General features: G+C 43.4%; 2 protein-coding genes across 9 annotated transcripts in view; one reads left to right on the top strand and one right to left on the bottom strand.

The window, feature by feature from the left end:
* LOC137516318 (prostaglandin reductase 1-like) overlaps window positions 1-23,645 on the top strand; it is a 496,699-nt gene that overhangs the window by 226,476 nt on the left and 246,578 nt on the right. The gene's annotated exons all lie outside the window — the stretch shown is intronic.
* Window positions 1-23,645, bottom strand: part of LOC137516302 (atrial natriuretic peptide receptor 1-like) — a 101,382-nt gene that overhangs the window by 62,218 nt on the left and 15,519 nt on the right. Inside the window, exons 2-6 of the mRNA XM_068234350.1 lie at window positions 16,226-16,347; window positions 14,240-14,381; window positions 12,693-12,741; window positions 7,559-7,660; window positions 4,903-5,022 (exon numbers count right to left, since the gene is read on the bottom strand). Of these exons, the coding sequence (XP_068090451.1) occupies window positions 4,903-5,022; window positions 7,559-7,660; window positions 12,693-12,741; window positions 14,240-14,381; window positions 16,226-16,316 (504 nt within the window). The 5' untranslated portion in view covers window positions 16,317-16,347. The remainder of the gene's footprint in view (window positions 1-4,902; window positions 5,023-7,558; window positions 7,661-12,692; window positions 12,742-14,239; window positions 14,382-16,225; window positions 16,348-23,645) is intronic.

Raw genomic sequence — 23,645 nt, 5'->3', positions numbered from 1 at the left:
GAACAGAAAGGGAGCCAATAGAACCTAGAAACACTCACCCACATGCCTAAGCCTACGAAAATTTTTGGCACGACAATATCCTTATGATGTGGTGGCCCATGCACGCAGGGAGGCGAGAGTAGCACCTATTCGTTATGGAGGTAAGAGAAATGTAGGCAATCGATTACCTTTCATTTCTAGATTTAACATATGGAGTGACCCTATCAGTAGAATTTTAAAAAGACATTGGAACATGTTGTCTCGCTCTTTTCCCTCCATTAATGAATTTCAAAATCCACCTTTATTTTCATACAAGCGAGCTCCCACTCTGCGGGACAGACTAGTACACGCCGAGATGAGGACCTTAGTAAGACCACCTGAGTGCCGCACTCGTAGGGGGACATTCCCCTGTCTCAACTGCGTACATTGCCACTCAATCATCAGATCCCCTTATGTAGTACATCCACATACAGGTAAACAATATCAGATTAGAGGCTGTCACAATTGTGACTCTCAATATGTGGTCTACCTACTTAAGTGCCCGTGTGGCCTTATTTATGTGGGTCAGACCACATCTAAATTTAAGGTTAGATTATCGGCCCATAAATCAGCTATTAGAAATAAATTAATAGAGCAAGCTGTTCCATCCCATTTTGTAGAGTTTGGACATAATGTCAACCAACTGAGATGTCAAATTATAGAATCAATTCCACCTATGAAAAGAGGTGGCAGCAGGATAAAAAGACTACTCTATAGAGAAGCCTTTTGGATCAGGACACTAGATTGTCTTGACCCTAGGGGTCTTAATAGGGAATTTGAACTTTCACCTTTACTATAATTTCTGATGTCCTAAACCTAGAGCTACATTAACACCTTTGGTTTATTTTCAGGTCTTAGTTCTCATGTCCTAACTCTGCTACTTTGGATTTGCTACTGTAGTTTTAACTATTTGGATGTGGTTAATATTCCCATTTAGATTTAAATGTAATGTGCCTGTTAATAATGCACTTTCTCTCTTTTTCTTTTGTTCCCTTGTTCTTGTTTTTATTCCAGCCTGCTTTTCTATCTCCCTGCCTACTCTCACTGTCTTAGCCTGGACGGCCGTGGCCGTGTGATGATGTTGTGGTGGTGGTTGCTATGGTGACGCGGTCGGGGCGGGGCCGGCGATGTCAGGTGAGCGCTGGAGGGTGACGCGTACATGCGTCATCGCGTGCAGCGCGCCGCTTCCGCGTTCCACTCTGGCTTGGCTTGTGCCCAGCTCTTCCGGAGTTGGGCGCGTGGTGCTTCCCCGGCCGCGCACCAATGTGGGAGACCCGCCCGCCCTCTTGGGGCGGTTCTTGGCCACAGATGGCGTCCTCCATACATGGCAGCACCGTGACCCGTCCGTCGTAGGCTTAGGCATGTGGGTGAGTGTTTCTAGGTTCTATTGGCTCCCTTTCTGTTCGTCAGTTCTCTCTCAGGTCCGCACAACCTATCTGACTGTGCGATTGGTCTAGAATCTGTGACCAATGATTGGTTACATACATGGTGGTTATGTATAAATTGAGTTATACGTTCTCTGTTGTACATCCTGTCACTCGCTTGAGAAAGGGGGATCCCCCCGAAACGTCGCATATGAGTGGGACGGATTACTATGAATAAAAGAGCATAATACTTCATCGATGGTGCCGGCTTCATCTCTCTACTTCTATGATTTTAGTGCTTAGTCCGTCATCTGGTATGTCCTTAGCCAATAGTTTTAGATTATGCAGGACTAGCTTCTCTACATTGTTATTTGATAGTCTTATTTGAATATCTGATAAGGACATTTTTATAGTTTGTGGGTTCAGAAATCTATCGAAAGAATTCAGATTCATGGCATCCACCACCTTGTCCACTATGCCCGATACGTAGGATTTTAATTGCACATAATACAGAAAATGTGATTTGGGAATATTATACAATGTTCTTAGCTCATAGAATGTGAGCCATCTTCCATTGCGGAGTGACCATATATTCCCTAATTTTGTGATTCCTTTGTCTTCCCACATCATAAAACCTTTATGAGTAATGCTGGGTGGAAACCCCGGGTGACCCCATAAAGGCATATATTTTGTTATCTGATATGGTTGTTTGTGACATTTACATAACTGTTTCCATGCTGCCCATGTATCAATAACCATTCTGCTTTGTTTGAGTCTGGCAGGTAGGTTTCTAAAAGGGGTATGTAATAGTGCCATAGGTAGCCAAGGTTCCGTAAATGATTTTTCTAGATTGTAGTTAGAGTAGATACTAGTCTGTCTTTCCAAATCTCTGATATGCCTAAATAAACAGGCTAAATTGTAGGATCTAATATTAGGTAGTCCAAGCCCGCCCCATACCTTAGGTAATCTCAGTTTTGCGGCCTTTCCATAGGAATTTATTAAAAGCTCTCTCTAAAGTTATAATGTCTTTATGTTTTAGCAGCAAAGGGATCGTTTGAAGTGGGTATAAGAGTTTTCATTGATATTATGTTTATAGTACTATAAATAAATGAGGGGCTTCTGATTGTGTACAATCGAAGTCCTTTACTCATGGAAGCAAAGCTTTAGGCCTCATTTACATCAGGTAAAGCAGACGGCTATGCGTTTGGAACGCGGCACATGCCATTGCATGACATCTACCTTGCCATACATTGTGCTGCTGATCCCATTCACAGTCAGCCCTTAGTTTTTTCCAAAAATGTGGGTTTTTTAGTGCAATACTGCATCCCACCGCTGCGCAGCGCATAAAGGGTGAACGTCACACAGTGCAGTCTATGCACTTCTGATGTACTTGTGTGTTGCACACCATGCGTGTTGCCAAAATGTCCACAGCAACGCATATAGTGTGAATCAGGCCTTAATGGGACAGCTCTGCGTTTTGCCAAAAATAAGTGCAGAAACGCGATATCGCATTGAACTGCATAAAGTGGGAATGGGAGACAGTAATGCACTTCTGATGTTTTTGCATGTCGCACATCATATGCCTTACCGAACAAGGCCTTAGTAATGATTAATGATGAGTGGAAAAGGAGGCAGAAGTTGGTGCAAGGAAATCACGGAGTAATTAACACAGCTGCTAAGTGCTGAGTACTGATTAAATAAATCATTTGTTGGAAGCATCCATTTGCTTATCCCAACTTCTGTCTTCTGGGTGGGGCTAAATGGCATATTAGGACACACCCACTTTTCACTGCGATGTGCACTCACTACTCTTCTGTACGATTTTCTGCCACAATGCATTTGCTGCCTCCTCAAGGAAAAAAAAAATGTTGAGGGGGGGGTGGTGTTTGGGGCAGAGGCGGACATAGGCCCGTGCAGGCCGTGCAGCCGCACAGGGGCCCTGTGTACTCTTGGGACCATGCAGTTGCACCAGTTAGGGCCTAATTATTCTCCAGGCTTTTCTCCACGTATTTATCTCTGAAACTCAAGAGAAACAGTGATAATAACTTGTACCCCAGTCAGATACAAGTTTAAAATGTGTGCTACAGAATGTGACCTAGGTTCATGTACTTTTATCTTATCGGAATTGTTTGGATCCAACCATGATCTGTTATGACCACGCCCACTCACATGGGCAGGGCCGGAGCTACCATAGGAAAAAATGGGCAATTGCCCCAGGGCCCCAGAGCCTGTAGGGGCCCCCAAGGTGTCCCTCACCATCTTAACTGTTGCTCCCCAGGGACTATGCAGAGTCTGTTAAGTTGGGAGTTGATTGGGGGAGGGTCAGTAGCCAGCTCAGGGGCCCAGGAGGGAAATTTGGCTGCATTAAAGGGCCTCTAATGACGCTTTTTGCTCTGGGTGTCTGTTGGGGGGCCCCAGGCTAATTTTGCCCTAGGGCTCAATTGTTACTTGAACCGGCCCTGCACATGGGGCCCGCTTCATTTATTCTGCACAGGGGCCCATCGTTGGCTTTGTCTGCCACTGGTTTGGGGGTCTATAAATGATCAGTATCAGGTGCCAGATACCCTAGGTACGCCACTGAGTATTTACATAGAGCGCTGACAACTTCAGCAATGCTTTACATGGTATACAGTTTTTTTCACTGCCCCTCATAGGGGCTCACAATCTAACCCTTACCCTAGTCGTATGTCCATCATAGCAGGGGCGTAGCAATAGGGGCTGCAGAGGTAGCGACTGCAACGGGGCCCTTGGGCCAGAGGGGCCCCAAGGGGCTCTTTCTTAACTACAGTATTAGCTCTCTATTGGTACTGTGCTCATAATAATGACTTCTATAGATACTTTCAATAGTGTTAGTCATTACCAAACTGTTCCCCATCCCTTTCTTGCACCTCTGACAGTGTAGTTGCCATTGGCAGGTTTTGGTGTGCTGTATCAATTGTTATGTAGAGGGCTTGGGGGGCCCCAATGTAAAACTTGCATCAGGGCCCACAGCTACGCCACTGCATCATAGTCTAGTGCCAATTTTGGGGGTAAGCCAATTAACTTATCTGCATGATTTTGGTATATGGGAGGGAACCAGAGTGCCCAGAGGAAACCCACACAGACTCAGGGAGTACATGCAAACTCCGTGAAGATAGTGCCCTGGCTGGATTTTGAACAAGGGACCCAGCGCTGTAAGGCGAGAGTGCTATCCACTGTGCCACCAGAATACAGGAGAGTGTTCAATGTAAAGGAAAATTGGAATGTTTCAATCAATCTAGGTGCCGCTTCTGCTAAAGTTTTCTGGTGTTTTCTTTGAGTTTATTTTCATATGTGCAGACACGTAGCACAAGTCAGCGCAGCAAAATTAAGAAGAGGAATGCAAGACTTATCACAGTAATTAATATATATATATTTAGCAGCCAGTAGAAGCATCATGTATATTTAATTGCGCACTTGTTTCCAACTGTGGTAGGTTTTTATGGAACAATGAAGCTTGCAAACAAACATTAGGCATATGAAATATGAAATACATCCTTACCAGAGTCATCATCATATCCACAGGGCTGACTTTGTTCGGGTTCATCTTGTACAGCAGTTTCTTGATTTGCTCAAACGAAGGCCTTTGTGCTGGGTTTTGGCTTCTGCACCTCCTAATCAGCTGCAGCAGATATTAGAGAAAGAGGTCATCCAGACTCTTTTCCGTTTCAGATTTAGATTGATTACAGTAAAACACAGATATATTACAGGCTCCATGTGTACGTCCCAGTCTCTTCTGTGCTATCACTGAGACAGGTCACCTTGGATTAACATAATACACTGGCATAAAGTGATCTAGGTATTAGATGCTACACAAGTACTTCAGAATAGATAGCTGCAGCCTATCGTTTGCACAGCATTGATTTTGCTGTTTTGCTTAATTAAGTTTGTATCAGGGGCATAACAATAGACCCTGCAAGGGATGCAGGCTCAGGGGGGGCCAGAAGCAGCAGAGGCCCCATGGGGAGAACTTTATTTTCCCTGTCCTGAGACACTGACAACTAAGGGCATGGAGAGAGAAAGCTTTCTCTTGTCTCCAAAAATGTTCTAATGACTGCCTCTGCTCAGCCACTGATACAGAATCATACAAGTTTTACAGACAAAGATTTGTAGACAGTCCCTATTCAGTGTGCAGCAGGGTCTTGTGTACAGCGCCCAGCTCCCAACCTCTCTAGCCCTCTCCAAGTGCTCTGTATTGTAATGATGCTGGAGAAGTCTGCAAAGCCAGTTCTGCTCCATCAGAGATGGACAGAGTGAGTGTAATAAGCTGAGGCTTGGAGCACACTTGTCTGTCAGTTTTCTATATGCGTTTTCTGTACACCGTGTGTGTGTGTGTGTGTGTGTGTGTGTGTGTGTGTGTGTTGGGGGGGGGGCATCCAAAGATTTGTAGGGGTACCCAGTGATTTCTAGTTACGCCCCTGGTTTGTTGCGTGTTTTAAAACAAGTTTGCATTTTAGTTCTGTGTTCCTAAGTTGCAGAGTGTCAGTAGCTGTGTTCAATTGAGACAGTAAAAAATCACTAAGGGAGTGTAAGGCAAAGGACTCCTGGGTCCAGATGAATTTAACTTTTCCCTGAGTTCAAGTTATTCAATTCTGACATCATACTATTCAATGCCGTTTCAGAAGCTGGACATGTAAAGGCTGACACTGCATTTCTCACCTATATTTAATAATGAAAACGCAGAGAAAGCCACCCTGTGCATACTTAGAGGGAATAGCCTGTCTAATTCTCCCTTATCTGGAAGTAATGAGTCACTGTTATTTTAGCTGTCAGCTCTGTCTGATCTGTGCCATGGTGTGCCTCTCAGACAAGCTGATATGTAAACATAGGAGGTTACCTGTTTCTGTGCATCCATGAAACCAGGAAGTAACTACTCTATAGAATCTCAGTAAGAGTTCTGTGGGCTGTAAAAAAATAAATGTTTTTCTTTAAATGTTATTATGAAGTTGCTTATCTTTTAGAGCAAAGAGGAAGTTCTGGGTTTAGGCCCGCTGTAAGTGGTGAAAATGTATTGTGTAGAGATAATCAATGAGATGACAATTTTTTTGACTTGCATGCAAAATGTATGCAGATTTGATGCAGCTCGGAATTTGGCCAAATCAAATGCAACTGAAGCTGATTTGGATTGGCCCAATTCCAAGCTGTGTACAATTTGCATTAACTTTGCATGCAAGTCATGAAAATTAGCAGTTCAAAATGACAGAGAAGGATTGTGAGAACATTTTAAAGCCTTTCTCCAGGCATATGTGTTTTGTTAGTGCTTAAAGTGGCGGCGAGGGAGCCCACTCACCCCATGGGGCTGGAGGAAGCCCCAAGTAAGTATAAATATACACTTCAATCCAATCTCAGGTACACTTTAACACTAAGGCAGATGTCATGTTTACCTTTATATAAGCCCCTGTTAATAGTGATCGGCTGTCAGTAGCTATTGGCTATTAATAGTGAAGCAGCTTGTACTTCTGCTGCGAATAGCCGATCAGCTACTATAGCGACAGATGGGGGGGATTAGTGTTAGACATTAGGAGGGGAGATTTGTATTAGACATTAGGATGGAGAGTTAGTGTGAAAATAAGGGATACGGTAAGTCTATAGTAAAATATTTGTAATAACATTTCCAATATTTTAATTATCAGCATCCAGTGGCGCACAGTTCACCTGACGCCTTTACAATACGTACACTTGGCCAATGTTGCCACTCCCATGTAGTGAGAGAGCTTGGCTACATAATCTGTCCATAGGTTTCAAAATCTGTTTACTCACATACTACACGGAGGTAGTAAAATTGGATGTTTGTACGCATCCTCAGGTGGCCACTAACAGTACAATTTCTAGTGAAAAATCGTTCGAGCGATCAGAAATTCTGATCGGAAGTAAAATACTGTAATATATCGTTCACCACACCATCAACGAACCAATCTTTGCTTCCTATCTATCACAACCAACAGAAAAATCCACCAACAGAGATTATTTATAATCCGATCAGAATTTCTGATCGCTCAAACAATTTTTCGTTAGAAATTGGACCATTAGTGGCCACCCCAACAGTGCCAGCTGCTGGCCCTTTCAGCTGGTCGGCTTCACATCACAATCCTATTTCCCAGAAGATGTTTGCTGCAGCAACCTCATTTGACACATAAAGGTAACATTCAGTGACTAACCTCCACATATTCTGATGGGCAAGGACAGGCATTGTCTGCTTTCCCTCTAATTAACTCAGGCAGTGGAAGGCAACAGTGCTCGGCTGAATCCGTGTCTCCTTTCTAGCAAATAAAGTAGTACAGAAGTAACATTATTACAACTCGAAGAACATCTTGTATTGTATTTACACATTACAGAAATATTATGCACTTTTGTGAAAAATAATACATGCTGTGTGATAGGCACAACCGAAAAAGTAAGAGCAACAGACCTGCGGAGGATACTGTTATTGGCATGGCATGAAGGGTCGTGGAGCTGGAACGCATTACTCTGTCCCAAATATGTATGCTTTGCTTATTGCACTTAGTGTGCTTGATTACATAGCTCATTCAAGGTATCTAATAAAGCTGGTGTCATTGGTTGTGCAGCCAGTTCTAGAGGAATCTCTCCTCTTCTATCTAACTTACAAATTATTGCTTTTTTGTCTTTGAGTACGTTTGCTTAAAATCAAATTTCATTTACCCACTGCTCTGAGTTTATTATGCAGCCTGCAACCTGACTCTGCATTGCAAGGACTCCAATCTAATCAGAAATATATCTGCTGTAATACATATTATCTCAGTCAGCCGGGCTCTATTTGGTCATTGCCAATGAGAAGGAAGCTTGTCACCTCCCCTCCCACATTCCTGCTCCTTACTGATTGGCTAGGGGTAGTTCATTTAGCTGCTGGAATATGATCTATGCTGTGCTCACATGTGTTTACAAAGCAAGCTAGATATGGCAGTGCAGTTTTTTAGGATAAAAAAAATAAAGGAGGAACTGACATCAGGATTGGCGTCAGTCAGAGGGAATAAGAATGGGAAATCCAAGGAACCGTTTTCACTTTATTTGCTATATAACACTGAAATCAAAACGTGGACAGTACAACACATAAGTTATGTAAGTAGAACAAGTATTTATCTACTTATATATGTGTTTTTTTCCCCTAGTATGGCTGCACTTGCTGCTTTAACAGCACTCCAATGTATCCTTTCTTTTTTACTCTACAAAACTCAGGCACCAGCCAGTGCATTTCTGAGAATGATGCCAAAGGCTGGAACCACTTTTTGATAAATAAAAAAAATAGTATTCCTTCCTTATCTGTTCTGATGTGCTGTGCTCCTTGCCAATCTGTTAGTATTCCTGAGTGATTATGATCGCTAATTACATTGATGCTGTTTCATCGGCACATCGTAAATGTGGCTCAGGCATTCTACTCAATCCTTCTAATCCTGCTGCCTCAAATACTTCCCAGTGACCATATGTCATTTCACATGTTCTAAATTATTCATATTCATACTGTGATCTCTGTACCTCTTTGCATCTCTATGGCTGCTCTCTCCCTATCCGGGCGCAGGGATCTGAACTGCATTATGTAACGCTACAGGCAGATACCATGATCATTTCCTTTTAAGTTACTGCAAGCAACCTTTCCAGCCTTTGCACCACTAGAAACCAAGTCAAGATCAACAATGCTCCATCAGTTCATGTACACATTGTTTTACAGCTCACAATGTACTGCAACAAACCTAAGCATTTGTCTTTTGTTGAGTTATTAAAGCTTTTCTGTCTGTGATTTTTGAAAGCATTCCCCATTTTAAGTAAACTTTACACCATTGTAAATAATATTAAAGTGATACAGTCATCACAATAATGAAAATATTTCATAACTAGGTAGTATTTTTTTTTACCAACAATGTATGCCTTTCAAATGGAAAATGTGACTGCTATATTATATTAACTATATTTTGTACATCTTATACTGATACAATTCCCTGTTGTATTAATATCCATGTTAATCCTCGTACACACGCGTGCTTTCAGTCAACTGAGGCAGCCGATAACAACCGCCTTAGCCAATAGTCAGACATGTGTACAGCAACCGGCGACCCCCAACCAGAAAGTAACCCACCGGGCGGATCTGCTCAGCCCCATTGACGCCGCTACCCTGCCAAAATGGGCGTCCGCAGAAAATATTCCAGGTGGGGCAAAAAAGAGCAAAATACAGGGGGGGGGGGGGGGGGGGGTGTGAAGTTGTGGTGGTAATAGTACAACACGTGTAGGGCGCACAAAAAAGGTGCCCACCCTAGTTTAGGTGGTGAGAGTTGCTCCCCAGTTTAGGTAGTGACAGGTACTCCCCAGTGTTTGTAGTGGCATGAGCCCCCCAATTTAGTTAGTGACAGTTTCCCCCCAGTTTAGGTGGTGACCGGTGCCCCCCCAGTTTAGGTAGTGATAGTGCCCCACAGCTTAGATAGTGACAGGGGCCCCTAGTTTAGGTAGTGACAGGTGCCCCCAGTTTACAGGTGCCCCGAGTTTAGGTAGTGACAGGTGCCCCCAAAGTGTGCCTACCAGTTTAGGTAGTGACAGGTGCCTACTAGTTTAGGTAGTGACAGGAGCCCCACTGTAGTGAGTGACAGGGACCCCCACTCATCATGTGCCAGCAGCCAGCCCAGCGTCAGACCTCAGAATCAGCTGGTGACCACTGAGAGCGGGCGGACAGTAAGTGATGTCACTTCCACATATCAGTGTGGTGTCCGCAAGGTCCTAGAGCCCGCACTCACTGGTTGTCGGCTGATCGGAAGTCTGGCGCTGGGCTAGCTTCTGGGACTCAGGCAGTGGTGACGGCCAGGGGGCAGCTAGCGGCCAGGGGGGGCGTCTGCCCCATTTTGCTCAATGTGCGAACGCCCGTGCCTACCAATCCCATTGCTCGTGCTGCTCCTCCATGCATGATGTCACACAAACGCGCCGCTCGTTGTATCTACGTCGCCCCCTGCATAGCAACACAGTGTGTCATGTGTATAGCCCATCCTAACAATGTCGCCCAAGCCGACGGGCGACATCTGTCAAAGGTGTGTACGCACCCTTACTCTCATTTGTCTGGTAAAATCCAACTCTTTATTGTACTTAAAAGCAGCAACGTAGGGTACATGATAATCTTCAACCAAATTAATGCCCCAAAGCATCTAGCATGTTGTGTACCATGAAAGGTTCTTAATCATATCTGTCTGTGTCTCGATCTACTGACACTTAAAAGACAAGTGAAGCAAACGGGATATGGAGGCTGCAATATTTTTTTCCTTTTAGGCAATCCCAATTGCCTGGCTGTCCTGCTGATTGTCTGCCTCTAATACTTTTAGCCATAGATCCTGAACAAGCGTATGCAGCAGATCAGATGTTTCTGACATTATTGTCAGATCTTATGGACAATGGCAACTAGAAGGAGCACCACAGCAGTAAAGTATCCGGGTGCCAAGGTCAAGGTCTGAGTGCCCACAAAGACCCACAACAGTCCAAACATCAAAGAGGACCGGCACCGCTGTAAAGTATAGTATCAAAGCTCTTTTATTCCATCAAGTACGGCTTGGATGTTTGGATTATTGTCAGATCTGACAAGATTAGCAGCATGCTTGTTTCTGGTGTTATTCAGACACTACTGCAGCCAAATAGACCATCAGGGCTGGCAGGCAAATGATATTGTTTAAAAGGTAATTAATACTGCAGCCTCTATATACTTCTCAATTCAAATGTCCTTTAAATACAAATGGATATTCCAACCTCACCCCACTGACCGTCCTGAGCTGTTGCTACAAGTATGATATAAAATATTATTCAGCACATCATATGAAGGTAGATAAACAACCTAACACATAGCCTAGAAAGTAAGCTTGTAATTTTTGCTGAGGGCACAAGACTCTTCAGTGACTAACACTTGGCAGGATAGTGATTTGTTATAAACAGATCGTGACAAAATGGCAATGTGGGTAGTTCAATGGCGCACTTAATTCTGATAAATGTAAGGACATGCAACTCAGCTGTCGTAATAATGGTGTCATCTGTACATTAAGAGCTTTGCCGTTGGACAAAATGGTGATGGGGGAGGCCTTGGGATCACTAATTAGCAGTAAATAATCAAGCTCACTGCAAACGTATGGCTGCAATACCACAAACAATTTAGGCATTCTGGAATGAATATCAAAATGAATATCAAAATGTGCAATGCAAGTGTTATTTTTTAAATCAGTGTAGAGAAGACATTAAGGTCCAACAGCAGGCAATGAGAAAAATCAAGGGGAAAAAGAACTAAAATATAGGACAAACCACAAAACAAAATAGTTGTGTCAGCTAAGTGTTAGCTAATGACAGTCAGTATACCTATATTTAAGGTCAAAATAAAAGTTAAGCTAATTACATTTCCATTGGAAGGACAATTACTGCAATGACAGGAGTAGTTAAAGAGTACCCGAGGCGACATGTGACATGATGAGATAAACATGTGTATGTACAGTACAAAACATATTAATAACTAGGCTCTTTAACTTGTTGTATTTTGCTGCCTGAAAGAGTTAATTTTTAGGCATGGAAGTGGCAGCTTCTGTCTTGTTAGTGCCTAATACAGTAAACATCACTGATGAGCAAATTACAGCCATAAAAGTTTTCCTGGCAGAACACAACTTCTGAGAGCAGAAGGAGATAAAAACAGGTAGTTAGTCCATGTATTTTCACGCAGGGACACTTGATAGGCTGACACTGAGCAGAGGCAACAAAGCATTCAATCTACTTTGTAAATGTTTAAACATAAAATAAAACCATGGGGTATCTAAAAAAAAGTCATTTTTAGGAGTAGGAGGATGAAAACAATTGTTTATTTTCATCTGGGGTTCACCATAGAATGCCTTGAAGTTGCATATAAAAACTGGATAGAAAAATATTTTTGTTTTACAACTTATGTTTTAAATAAATAATGGTTTAATGGATAAAATATGGGATTGTTTTAATGCAGAACTTTACTAAACAGCCATTCCTGCAGTTCAGGAAGTTATTAAATCAGTTATTAATCGCATGTGGTTGGAGAGCTGTTAAAGACTCCTTTGTATCAGCACTATTAAAATGTATAGAGGTTTGTTCTTTATAAACCTACATATTTTCATTCTAGTTAATAACATTGTTATGTAGGTTAGTAATTAGGTTATTGCATTTATGAGTTCTCTAATGGAGGTCATTTATAAAGTAGAAGAGAACTAGAGACCAATCAAATTCCACATATAATTATTCTTCAGTGGGAAAGAAAGCGAAAACAAACAGTAACAGTTTTTTTTAATAACATAAATATCTTACCGATGCAGGATCGTTTCGGATTGCAATTTCCAGTAAAATCACAGCATAGCTGAAAAGCACAATCCATTGTCAACAATTTATCAGAAGATAATCTTCCTAAAAGTATATTCAATATACTGTCCATTGGGTCCCTTTTAAAAATGCAAATATGTTAATCATGCTTGCTTTAAACTAAAGCTTGCATTTTAGCCTACCTGTAGTCAAACAAAAACCTACTGTAGTTGTTTTTATTGTATTTATTTTGCTCTATCTATATGGATCCCATAACGGGTGACTAAACAGCCTATGTTTTTGTTTGGGGAGAATACAGACCCATTGTGCAGATCATAACTTAATCTTATCTTGCTAGCAAGTTTCAGGGAAGCCTGCTGGTACTTCTCTGTCCTGAACTCAGAGTCTTATGCTGGGCATACACGGCTCAATTTTGCTGCTCGATTCTCCCACTCGATCGATTCCCCGCTCGATCCCGCAGGCGATTCTCTTATCTTCCGCTCATTTTTCTTATCTTTTTCCAATGTGTTCAATGCGGAATCGAGCAGCGAAACGATCAGGCGGGAGATCGGACGTGTCGGAAATTATCTATGGAGCCATCTAAATGGCTCAGAATCGAGCCGTGTATTCTCAGCATAAGAAGTACTGACACACATTTAAACATCCACAGACATGTAATGTTACAGAACCATCTCTAAACAGAAATTAGTTCTGTCAGTGACCGTTACTGTGGAGGTCATACATATGGCCTGTAGATGTCATTGTTGTAGTTGTTTTCTTCATAAGATTATCTATACTGTTGTGGGTTATTGGATCCTGTTTTGCCCTGGCTAGAGACATGCAGAGAAGACACTGTAGATAGTTGGTTTAATCCTGTAAATACATCCAATTTCAGTTATCCTCCTTCCATGACTACTGAACACAACAGTAACTTATCCATGAGTCATGGGATGGCAAAAGCATTTTCACAATTTTGAATGAAAGAAGACATAAACCATAGTCAAAAGGATTACCAAACAAGGAGATGGATTACTGCAGGGAAGATGAGTCTGTCTGGTGAGGATTTAAATAGTGTATTACCTAGTAGGAGGGCTTTTAAGTTTCTTTTATCCCCTATACATTCCTAGTGGTTTGGGTCGCCCTGAGCTGCTTGGTTACTCTGCTGTACTGGTCCAAGCCCTATCCTTTACAGCCATAACAATCCCTGCCATGTACTGATGAGGGCCAAAAGCCCGAAACAGGCTTACTGCATGTTGGGTTGATGTAGCTGTGTAATATTTAAAGCTATACGCTTGCTTTACACCAGCGGTTCTGGATGCTTGCCTTGCTTACAGGGGTGAAAAGGGATAATTTGAATATTCAGTATTTCAGTAGTGGTGCATTGTGGGTAACCATAAATATTCACTTATACCTGAATTATTGCAAATTTCCTTTTTTAAGGAGGAAATGTCACCAAGCATTGCTTAATAGTAGGAGGGCTTTTTCGGTCTCTAATACCCCCCTATACATTCCTAGTGGTTTGGGTCACCCTGAGCTGCTTGGTTGCTCTGTATTACCTATAAATGTCTGTTTCTGCAGCTTTTGCTTGGCTGGACACAGAGTCTGTGCCTGGTGGTATATACACCCGAACAGAAATATCATGGCACTTGTTATGATCTTCCATAGAAACAGCTTTACGGAAGGTATCCAGACCATAATCTGAAAGGCACAACATGACAAAATACATGTATTTAATGGGTGAAAAATTAATGAAATATAAAATAAAATAAAATAAAAGCTTTAATGGCTGCTGGTTATTACTCGGCAAGTAAAATTTTGATTTCACAAGTGTGAACAGGGCCTAAGGGTGGCCACTAATGACACAATTTGCCAAACGATCGTATATGAATGATTATACAAAAACACACTGCGCGCTGATACTGACGTATTCCTTCAGATCTCTCTCAACTAGTTCGTCCCCTCTGCACACAAATATAAGATAATATCTCAGAGGCTGGCGCTCACAGTCTACAGCAAACCCCCACGTGTTCACTGCATATACACTAAAACACATATATCTGTATTATTGCATAGAATAGTCCATCATCTGGTAAAAACATTTTACAAATTAAAAAACATTAAATAATGTGTATGAGTTCGCAAATTGTAAAAACGATAATCTTCCCTATTTTGAAAGTGAAACTTATTATAACGTTTGTTAAAAAACGATAATATATATATATACAGTAATAATTATAATTGTATAATATTGTGTATAACCTTTATTTATCATTTCTTCATGTAAATAAATCTGAAAATATTATTTGTAACAATGAAAAATAACTGTATAACCCTACTCTCACACAGAACCCTCCCTGTACCTATCCCTAACCCTTAGACCCCCCTAGTGGGGCCTAACCCTAACCACCCCCCTGGTGGTGCCTAACCCTAACCACCCCCTGGTGGTCCCTAACCACTCCCCTGGTGGTGCCTAAACCTAAGCACCCCCCTGGTGGTGCCTAACCCTAACCACCCCCCTGGTGGTGCCTAACCCTAAGACACCCCTGGTGGTGCCTAACCCCAAATCTCCCCTGGTGGTGCCTAACCCTAACCACCCCCCTGATGGTGCCTAACCCTAACCATCCCCCTGGTGGTGTCTAACCCTAACCACCCCCTGGTGGTGCCTAACCCTAACCACTCCCCTGGTGGTGCCTAACCCTAACCACCCCCCTGGTGGTGCCTAACCCTAAGACCCCCCTTGTGGTGCCTAACCCTAAATCCCCCCTGGTGGTGCCTAACCCTAAGACCCCCCTTAGTGATCGCTTTATTGTGTGGATAAAAATGTTTTACAAATAGTGACTGTAAAAAAATATTACGATTTACTTACTGATCGCTTTATTATGTGAATTATAATGTTTCCCCTTATGTTGCGACCCCTCCTGCCCCCCAAAAAGGCCCTGAGTGGGCCGGGGGGGGGGGGGGGCGGGGGCTCATGTTTTTTTTTTCAGCAGGGTGGCCTGGGGATTTCTAGTTACGCCGCTGCTTAAGGTCCAAACTAATGGTCCAATTTCTAGCAAAAAATCGTTTGAGTAATCAGATATTCAGATCGGAAGAAAAATCGTTCACTACATCATCAACGATCCAATCTTTGCTTCCTATCACAACCTATCAAGAAAATCCAAATTTTGGTTTGACAAAAATGCATTCACTACACCATCACTGAACCAATCTTTGCTTCCTATCTATCGCAACCTATCAAGAAAATCCAAATTTTGGTTTGACAAAAATGCAATCGGACGACTATTTTTATAATCGGTTATAATCGATTGTGTCCATCAACTGAGATTATTTTCAACCAATCCAATCAGAATTTCGCTCAAACGATTTTTCGCTAGAAATTGGACCGTTAGTGGCCACCTTTAGATCTTATGCCAAAGCAGAAGCAATGGATACAACACCTAAATACAGTGTTCTGTATTGCATATCACCTGTTCAGTTGTCTGCAGCACATCAGTCTCTTTTTATTCATATTTTATGCACATATCGATAAAATATTCACTCACCTGTAATTTTACAAACCCATCGATCATCTACCACACAGTTTGTGGATTTAAGCCGTGAATGGTACAGTTTATGCTGGTGTAGATAGGCCATTCCGTGTGCTATGTCGTTAGCAAAAGAAAACCTGCACACAGCAGCATATGATTTAGTTCCTTTGAAGAGCAACACTTAATAAATAATAACAATAACCATCAGCTATATACGAAAAGTAATGATGTTAAAGAAATTCAATAAAAAAATGCATTTTTTTGTATAGACCATGTATGAAGTCAGCTTAGAAGTGCAAGAAGTTGCCGATTTATTACTGATAGGATCTGCGCACCTTTTGCAATGCAAAGCATTACTGTAGGGCTCCCTTTGAAGCACAGGTCATTAATGGATCCCTAAGTAAGCAATCGCAGGCTCTCTGTAGAGACAGTGGGGTGATATGTCAACACAAAGTGCAAGGACAAGTATGTTTTGATGTATTGCATTCTTCTCACCTTGCCTTGGATATTACCACCTGATATTTTACTCTTCTGGGCAGAGAAGCTTTTTTATTTACACCATTTGTTTCATTGATGTGACAATAAAAATGAAATCATGACCGTAAATTAAACAATGCATTAAAACAGCTTACGGTATGTTTTTTTTTTTTTTTTTTAAATCATTTTTTGCAAGGCTCCTATGCTGCAGTTAGCAAGCCTACAGAAGGGAGGCCACTAGGGGCTACCATTTTGTTTGATTTTATTTAGTACAGCTAATAATGTATTAACTTTTGCAGGTTTCATCAGAAATGATATTAGGTTAAGGTAAAGAGAACCATTAGATAAAAGGATTTCAGGAATGTATCCTTGCCGTGTATTCGCTGTCTTATAATTTATGAATACGCAAACCAAATGTAACTCACGGCTGGCTCGTAAATGAGTGGTTTAGGAGAGCGTTGTTCTATCATTTCTATTTCAAGAATTGAATTAAATTATGCAAATCCACTTTTATAAAGAAATAAGATGGAAACAGAAAGCAGTATTATGCCAGTGATTTTGTAGTTTGTTGTTGTTTAAAATGAATTATCCATTTCACTTTGCAGCCAACTATGAGTTTCTAAAGCTTTTGGGAAATTCAAATTTCACTTCTTTGCAACTATGGTAACAGCAAACTATATGGTGTACAGATGGTCCATAAATTCCAATCTTCCTGCAAGAGAAATTATCTGCACAGAATAATTTACTGTTACTTTTTTTAAAAACTTGGACTAGTCTATCATTTTATTTCAGAAATGATTTAGAATGGCTAGCAATAGACATGATATGGTAGTCTGCAGATAATGGACTGGCAATCACCTCTAGCTGGCCTACTGTCAGAGATCAGCTCACTCTGCAGAAACTGTACTTTAGCATGAATTCCTCTTAAGGGGTCCATACACCTAACGATTTTCCCGCCAATATACAGCCGATTCGATCACAGTGATCGAATCGGCTGTGAAATCGCCGCGCACACTTCTGACAGAACGATCGATCTCCGTCCGTAATCGTTCGTTCCCGTCGATCCGTCCGCGCGGAATATTTTTCTCGATCGCCGGCGGGTCGGGAGTGCGTCGATAGCGGCGTTCAAATGCCCGACGACCGACGCAATACAGCAGGTATACATTACCTGTTCCGGACGGCGCGAGCCCCCGCTGTCACCGCTGCTTCTTCTCCGTGCTGGGCTCCAGGGCTGCAGCTACACAGAACTTCCTGTCCCGGCAGGAAGTTTAAACAGTAGAGCGCCCTCTACTGTTTAAACTTCCCCTGGACAGGAAGTTCAGTAGCTGCAGGAACGGTCTGGAGCGGAGAAGAAGACAGCGGGGACCAGGGGACTCGCGCCGGCCGGAACAGGTAATGTATGCAGGGGGGGGGGGGGCAGCTCCACAGATTGATCAGAGAGGGATCTATCTGTTGGTCGAATCTGATGGCAAATCGACCAGTGTATGGCCACCTTTATCCTTATGAAGAAATCGGAGTCTTTTGTTTTTCTTGTTGGCACTTTAGTGATAAGTACAGTGTTATTCGTGAATGCTTTTAATATTTACTTTCATGATTTTCTGACTGCAGTTTTATCTTTAGGCCTAAATCTCTAAAGCTTACCTGAAGTGACATGTGACATCATGAGATACACATAGGTACATATAATACTAGTAATACATTCTCTAAAGTTCTTTTTTTTCCAGTACAGCAAATCTTAAAATATGTGAGCTGTTATCCATGCAAACTTGGTTGTTGACAACTTGTCAATTCAGTCTTGTTTATTGAAAAGTAAATAGAGGCTAAACCAGCAGGGAAGCAATGCTGCTGCCAGACAAGCATCCCCTGCTGACCTGCTCCATACACTTCACAGCCCTCTGTCCACAAATAACCTCAACACCCATCGTCGCTCCAACCTTATTTCCATCCATCCCACCCACAAACACATACTCCCCCTACCCTGCGGTCTCTGGAATGCCAGATCCGTCCGCAACAAACTTACAGCAGTCCACGACCTCTTCCTCTCCAAATCCCTCACCATCCCCGCACTCACTGAGACATGGCTCACCCCCTCTGACTCTGCCGCAGAGGCTGCCCTCTCCTATGGGGGTCTTCACCTCAGTCACACCCCCAGACCAGACAACAGGACCGGGGGAGGGGTGGGTCTGCTCCTCTCCCCATCCTGCACCTTCCGTGTCCTCACACCACCTACCTCTCTACAATTCACATCCTTTGAGGCCCACACCATTCGCCTCTACCACCCCCTCCCTGCCATTGTTGCGGTCTTATACCGCCCTCCGGGCTCCACCCCACAATTTCTCGATGACCTTGCCTCCTGGCTCCCTCACATCCTCTCCTCTGACCTCCCCACCATCATCCTTGGGGATTTCAATATTCCCATTGATGAAGCCCAGAGCTCTGCTGTGACCCGGCTACTCACCATTGCCAACTCACTTGGACTTGTACAACACGCCAACACCCCCACTCACACTGCAGGTCACACTCTCGACCTTGTATTCACTAAATCCACCACCATTGCAGACCTTGACATCGCACCCTTTCCACCCTCAGACCATCACCTTCTCACCTTCAACCTCCTCACGGAAGGCACCTCCAAATTAGCCACCCACCCACCTGGTCGATGGCAGCGAGACCTACGCAAGCTCAACCCTAGTGTCCTTGCTGACCCCCTCCATGCCCTCTCCTCCACTCTCCCCACCCTAACCTGTCCTAATCTTGCTGCAGCTCAGTATCGCCAAACTCTCTCATCAGCCCTAGAGAAAGCTGCTCCACCAATATTTCGCCACAACCGACCCCCTAACCCCCAGCCCTGGCGCACTACCCATATTCGCATCCTCCAGAGGAAAACACGCGCCACTGAACGGAAATGGAGAAAAACTAGACTTAACCAGGATTTCCTACAGTACAAGACCAACCTGCTGCAGTTCCACACTGCCCTTGCTCATGCGAAGCAGGAATACTTTACCAAGCTCATCGGAGCACAAGCTTCCAACCCCCGGCGTCTTTTTGCCACCTTCAACTCCCTGCTTAAACCTCCCTCTCTGCCACAGATTTAGCCACCCACTTCACCAACAAAATTGTCTCTATCCGCCAGGAAATATCCAATCTCCAATCTTCACCTCCCACTCCCTCCCAACCAGCTCCTCCTCCACCCTATCCTCCCCTCACATCCTTCACTCCTACTACCACCGAGGAAGTCAACCACCTACTGCAGACTTCCCATACCACTACTTCCCCCCTTGACCCCATCCCTTCTGACTTACTCCAGCCTCACTTCACGGAATTGGCCCCAGTCCTCACTACCCTGTTCAACCTCTCCCTATCCTCAGGCACCTTCCCCACAGACTTCAAGCAGGCCACTGTACTACCCCTGCTCAAGAAACCCTCACTCGACCCCTCGCTACCCTCCAACTACCGTCCTATCTCCCTCCTCCCCTTTGCCTCAAAACTCCTTGAGCGTCTGGTTCACAAACGCCTGACCCAGTACCTCAATGCCAACTCACTGCTAGACCCACTCCAATCTGGATTTCGGCCTGCCCACTCAACCGAAACTGCTCTCACCAAAGTGGTCAACGACCTTGCCTTAGCTAAAGCTGAAGGTAAATACTCCATTCTCCTCCTCCTTGACCTGTCAGCAGCTTTTGACACAGTAGATCATCCCCTACTCCTCCAGTCCCTCCAGTCCTTGGGCATTCACGATCTCGCCCTGTCCTGGCTTTCATCCTACCTCTCCAACCGCTCCTTCACGACCACCTTCAATGAGTCCTCGTCCACCCCCAACCACCTCTGTTCACCCTATACACATCCTCCATTGGCAAGGTTATCTCCTCTATGGGTTTTAACTATCATCTGTATGCAGATGACACCCAGATCTACCTCCACACCCCTGACATATCCACCACTACCATGGACAAGGTCTCCTCCTGCCTATCCGCCATCTCCTCCTGGATGTCTGCTAGGTTCCTGAAACTAAATCTAGACAAAACGGAATTTATGATCTTCCCACCCCGGCCATCCACGAACCTCCCAGATGTGCATGTCACTGTTAACCACACTACCATTCGCCCTACCTCTCAAGCCCGCTGTCTGGGTGTCACCCTGGACTCCGCACTCTCCTTCACTTCCCACATCCAAAACCTCACAAAGTCCTGCAACTTCCACCTTCGTAACATCTGTAAGATTTGCCCTTTCCTGACCTTTGCCACCACCAAACTCCTCATCCATGCCCTCATAATTTCCCGCCTTGACTACTGCAATGCCCTGCTGTCTGGTCTCCCTATGACCCGAACAGCCCCACTGCAGTCCATCATGAATGCGGCAGCCAGAATTATCCACTGCTCCCATCGCTCCACCACGGCAGATCCCCTCCTAGAATCCCTCCACTGGCTTCCTATCCAGTCCAGAATCAGATTCAAGATACTGTGTCTGACCTACAAATCTGTCCACAAAACCTGTCCAACCTACATTTCTGATCTTACTCAGAGGTACACACCTAGCCGCTCACTCCGCTCTTCCAATGAACTTCGCCTAACCGCCCCCCGCATCACCCAGTCCCATGCACGCCTCCAGGACTTCTCAAGAGCTGCTCCAACACTATGGAACTCCCTACCTCCACCCATTAGGGCAGCCCCCTCCTTCAACATCTTCAAGAAAGCCCTCAAAACTCACCTTTTCACTCTGGCCTACTACCCCTCTCAAGTGCTCTAAACCTACAGCTGAACTCTGGTCCCCTACCATTCGTGTCCTTACCTCTCCCTCTAGATTGTAAGCCTTTGGGCAGGGTCCTCCTCCTTTTGTGTCCTACCTGATCTGGCACCTCCATTACTGTGAACCCATGCTATGCATCTGAGTGAACATAACTTGCCTAATCTCCATGCTTCATCCAGTGACTGACTAAGCATTACCTTGTACTTATACTGTGCTGTGTGATCTGGTTTTCTTGTATTCCTGTATTGTCATATTGCTGTATGTCACCCCTAAATATTGTCTGTAACCTAAATTGATGTTCAGCGCTGCGTAATATGTTGGCGCTTTATAAATACAATAAATAAATAAATGAGATAAAGCTTCTAATGAGGTTGAATTGCAGTAAAGTTCAAAGGGTCATTACTTCTTTATCTTTCAGCTAAACAAGGCAGAGTGGGGATTCTGAACAGAAACTGTAGCAATGTGATTAAATGTTAGAAATTAAGCCATTAAATCAGAAATAAAAATTTAGACTATTCTATGTTACTAATGTTCTATTTATCATTGGTACTACACACATAATTAATTATCTCATAAGTTTATTTTAACTTCAGGTTCAATTTAAGTTTATATGTTCTTTCAGTTATGAAAATTCAGGTGTTGATATTCATTTTAGCAATAACACCTAAATTAGAAATGAGCAACCATGACCCCTTAATAGCAATAAGGCAGCGGGACTGACAAATAACATAATTAACATGATTAACAAGCTCGGGCCTGCGGAAGTAAGAATCTACCCCACACTTCGCACACACACGCCGGCGGTTTTCCATGGTCCCGTTCTGATTGTTGCTCACTGCGGCCGCAGATTCGACTGTCATGTGAGAGCCGAGCTTCCTCCTATAGGTAAGAAGCCAGTTTCAGCAGAATGAAAACAAAAAGCTCTGGTCCTTAAAGGAATCTGTACTCTAAAATTCTTACAATAAAAAGCATACCATTCTATTCCTTATGTTCTCCTGTGCCCCTCTGCGCTGTTTCTGCCACTCCCTGCTGCAATCCTGGTTTGTAATTAACAGTTTTAGGCAGTGTTTACAAACAAAAGACTGGCTTCTAAGTAGAGTATCATAGGCTGAGAATTAGCTTACTGTGTGACTAATGCAGAGCTTGGAGGAGGTGTGTAAAGCTTCTGCCAATGACAAGCAGTGCTGCACATTCCACACATTCCAGCCTCAGCCGACAGACACGACAGAGGAAAGGAGATAAGATTTATTACAGAGACAGTGCAACTAGAAAAGGTTGAAGTAAGACAGACCACATTAGAACAGGTATAGGAACTTATAGGACAGAAGAAATAAGGCTCAAAATTGTGTTATAGAGTCTCTTTAAAGAGGAACTGTCACAAAAATCTTAAAATTTATAACACATACAAATAGGAAGTACATTTTTTTTCCCAGAGTAAAATGAGCCATAAATTACTTTTCTCCTATGTTGCTGTCACTTACATTAAGTAGTAGAAATTGGACATTACAGATTTTGGACTAGCCCATCTTTTCATAGGGGGTTCCCAGGGTTTTCTTTATTTTAAAAAGCACTTAGTGAATGGCAGTTGCTCCATCCAACTGCCAACATAGTGTGCAGCGAGCAGGGAGGCTGGCCAGCATCTTTGTAGCAATAATTTTCAGGGAATGTCTTTATAAACAACTAGTTAAAAAACGGGCGCTAGGTCACAGCCGCTACCCCCCACAATGCGTGCACATACACGTCCCACTTGCTCGTTCCCCACCATTGTCTGAAGTATATGCACACAGGGAGCTGCTTGCTTGGCAGTTGGAAAAAGCTGCTATTTCCCACAATGTAATGAGAACCTCTGTGAACCACACACAGCAAACTGTCAGATCCTGTCCTGTGTCCTAACTGCCCTGGCTGCGCACATGATCAGTACAAAAAAGCCAGGGACACACAACCATTCAGTTGATGATGCAGGGACACTTGCATTTTATTGTATAGGATAACGGCCTTGCTGAGAATCCCCCATGAAGAGATGGACTAGCCCAAAACCTGTCGGTAATGTCAGATTTCTACTACATACTGTAAGTGAGAGCAACATAGGAGAAAAGTAATTTATGGCTCATTTTACTCTGGGAGAAATGTACTTCTTATTTGTATGTGTTTTAAATTTTAAGATTTTCGCATCAGTTCCTCTTTAAGGTGCCAGAGTCTGCCTGTCCAACAT

Source organism: Hyperolius riggenbachi, chromosome 1, assembly GCF_040937935.1.
Source record: "Hyperolius riggenbachi isolate aHypRig1 chromosome 1, aHypRig1.pri, whole genome shotgun sequence".
Lineage (NCBI taxonomy): Eukaryota > Metazoa > Chordata > Amphibia > Anura > Hyperoliidae > Hyperolius > Hyperolius riggenbachi.
Note: the sequence above shows the minus strand (reverse complement) of the source record. Positions and strands in the feature narration are given on the sequence as shown.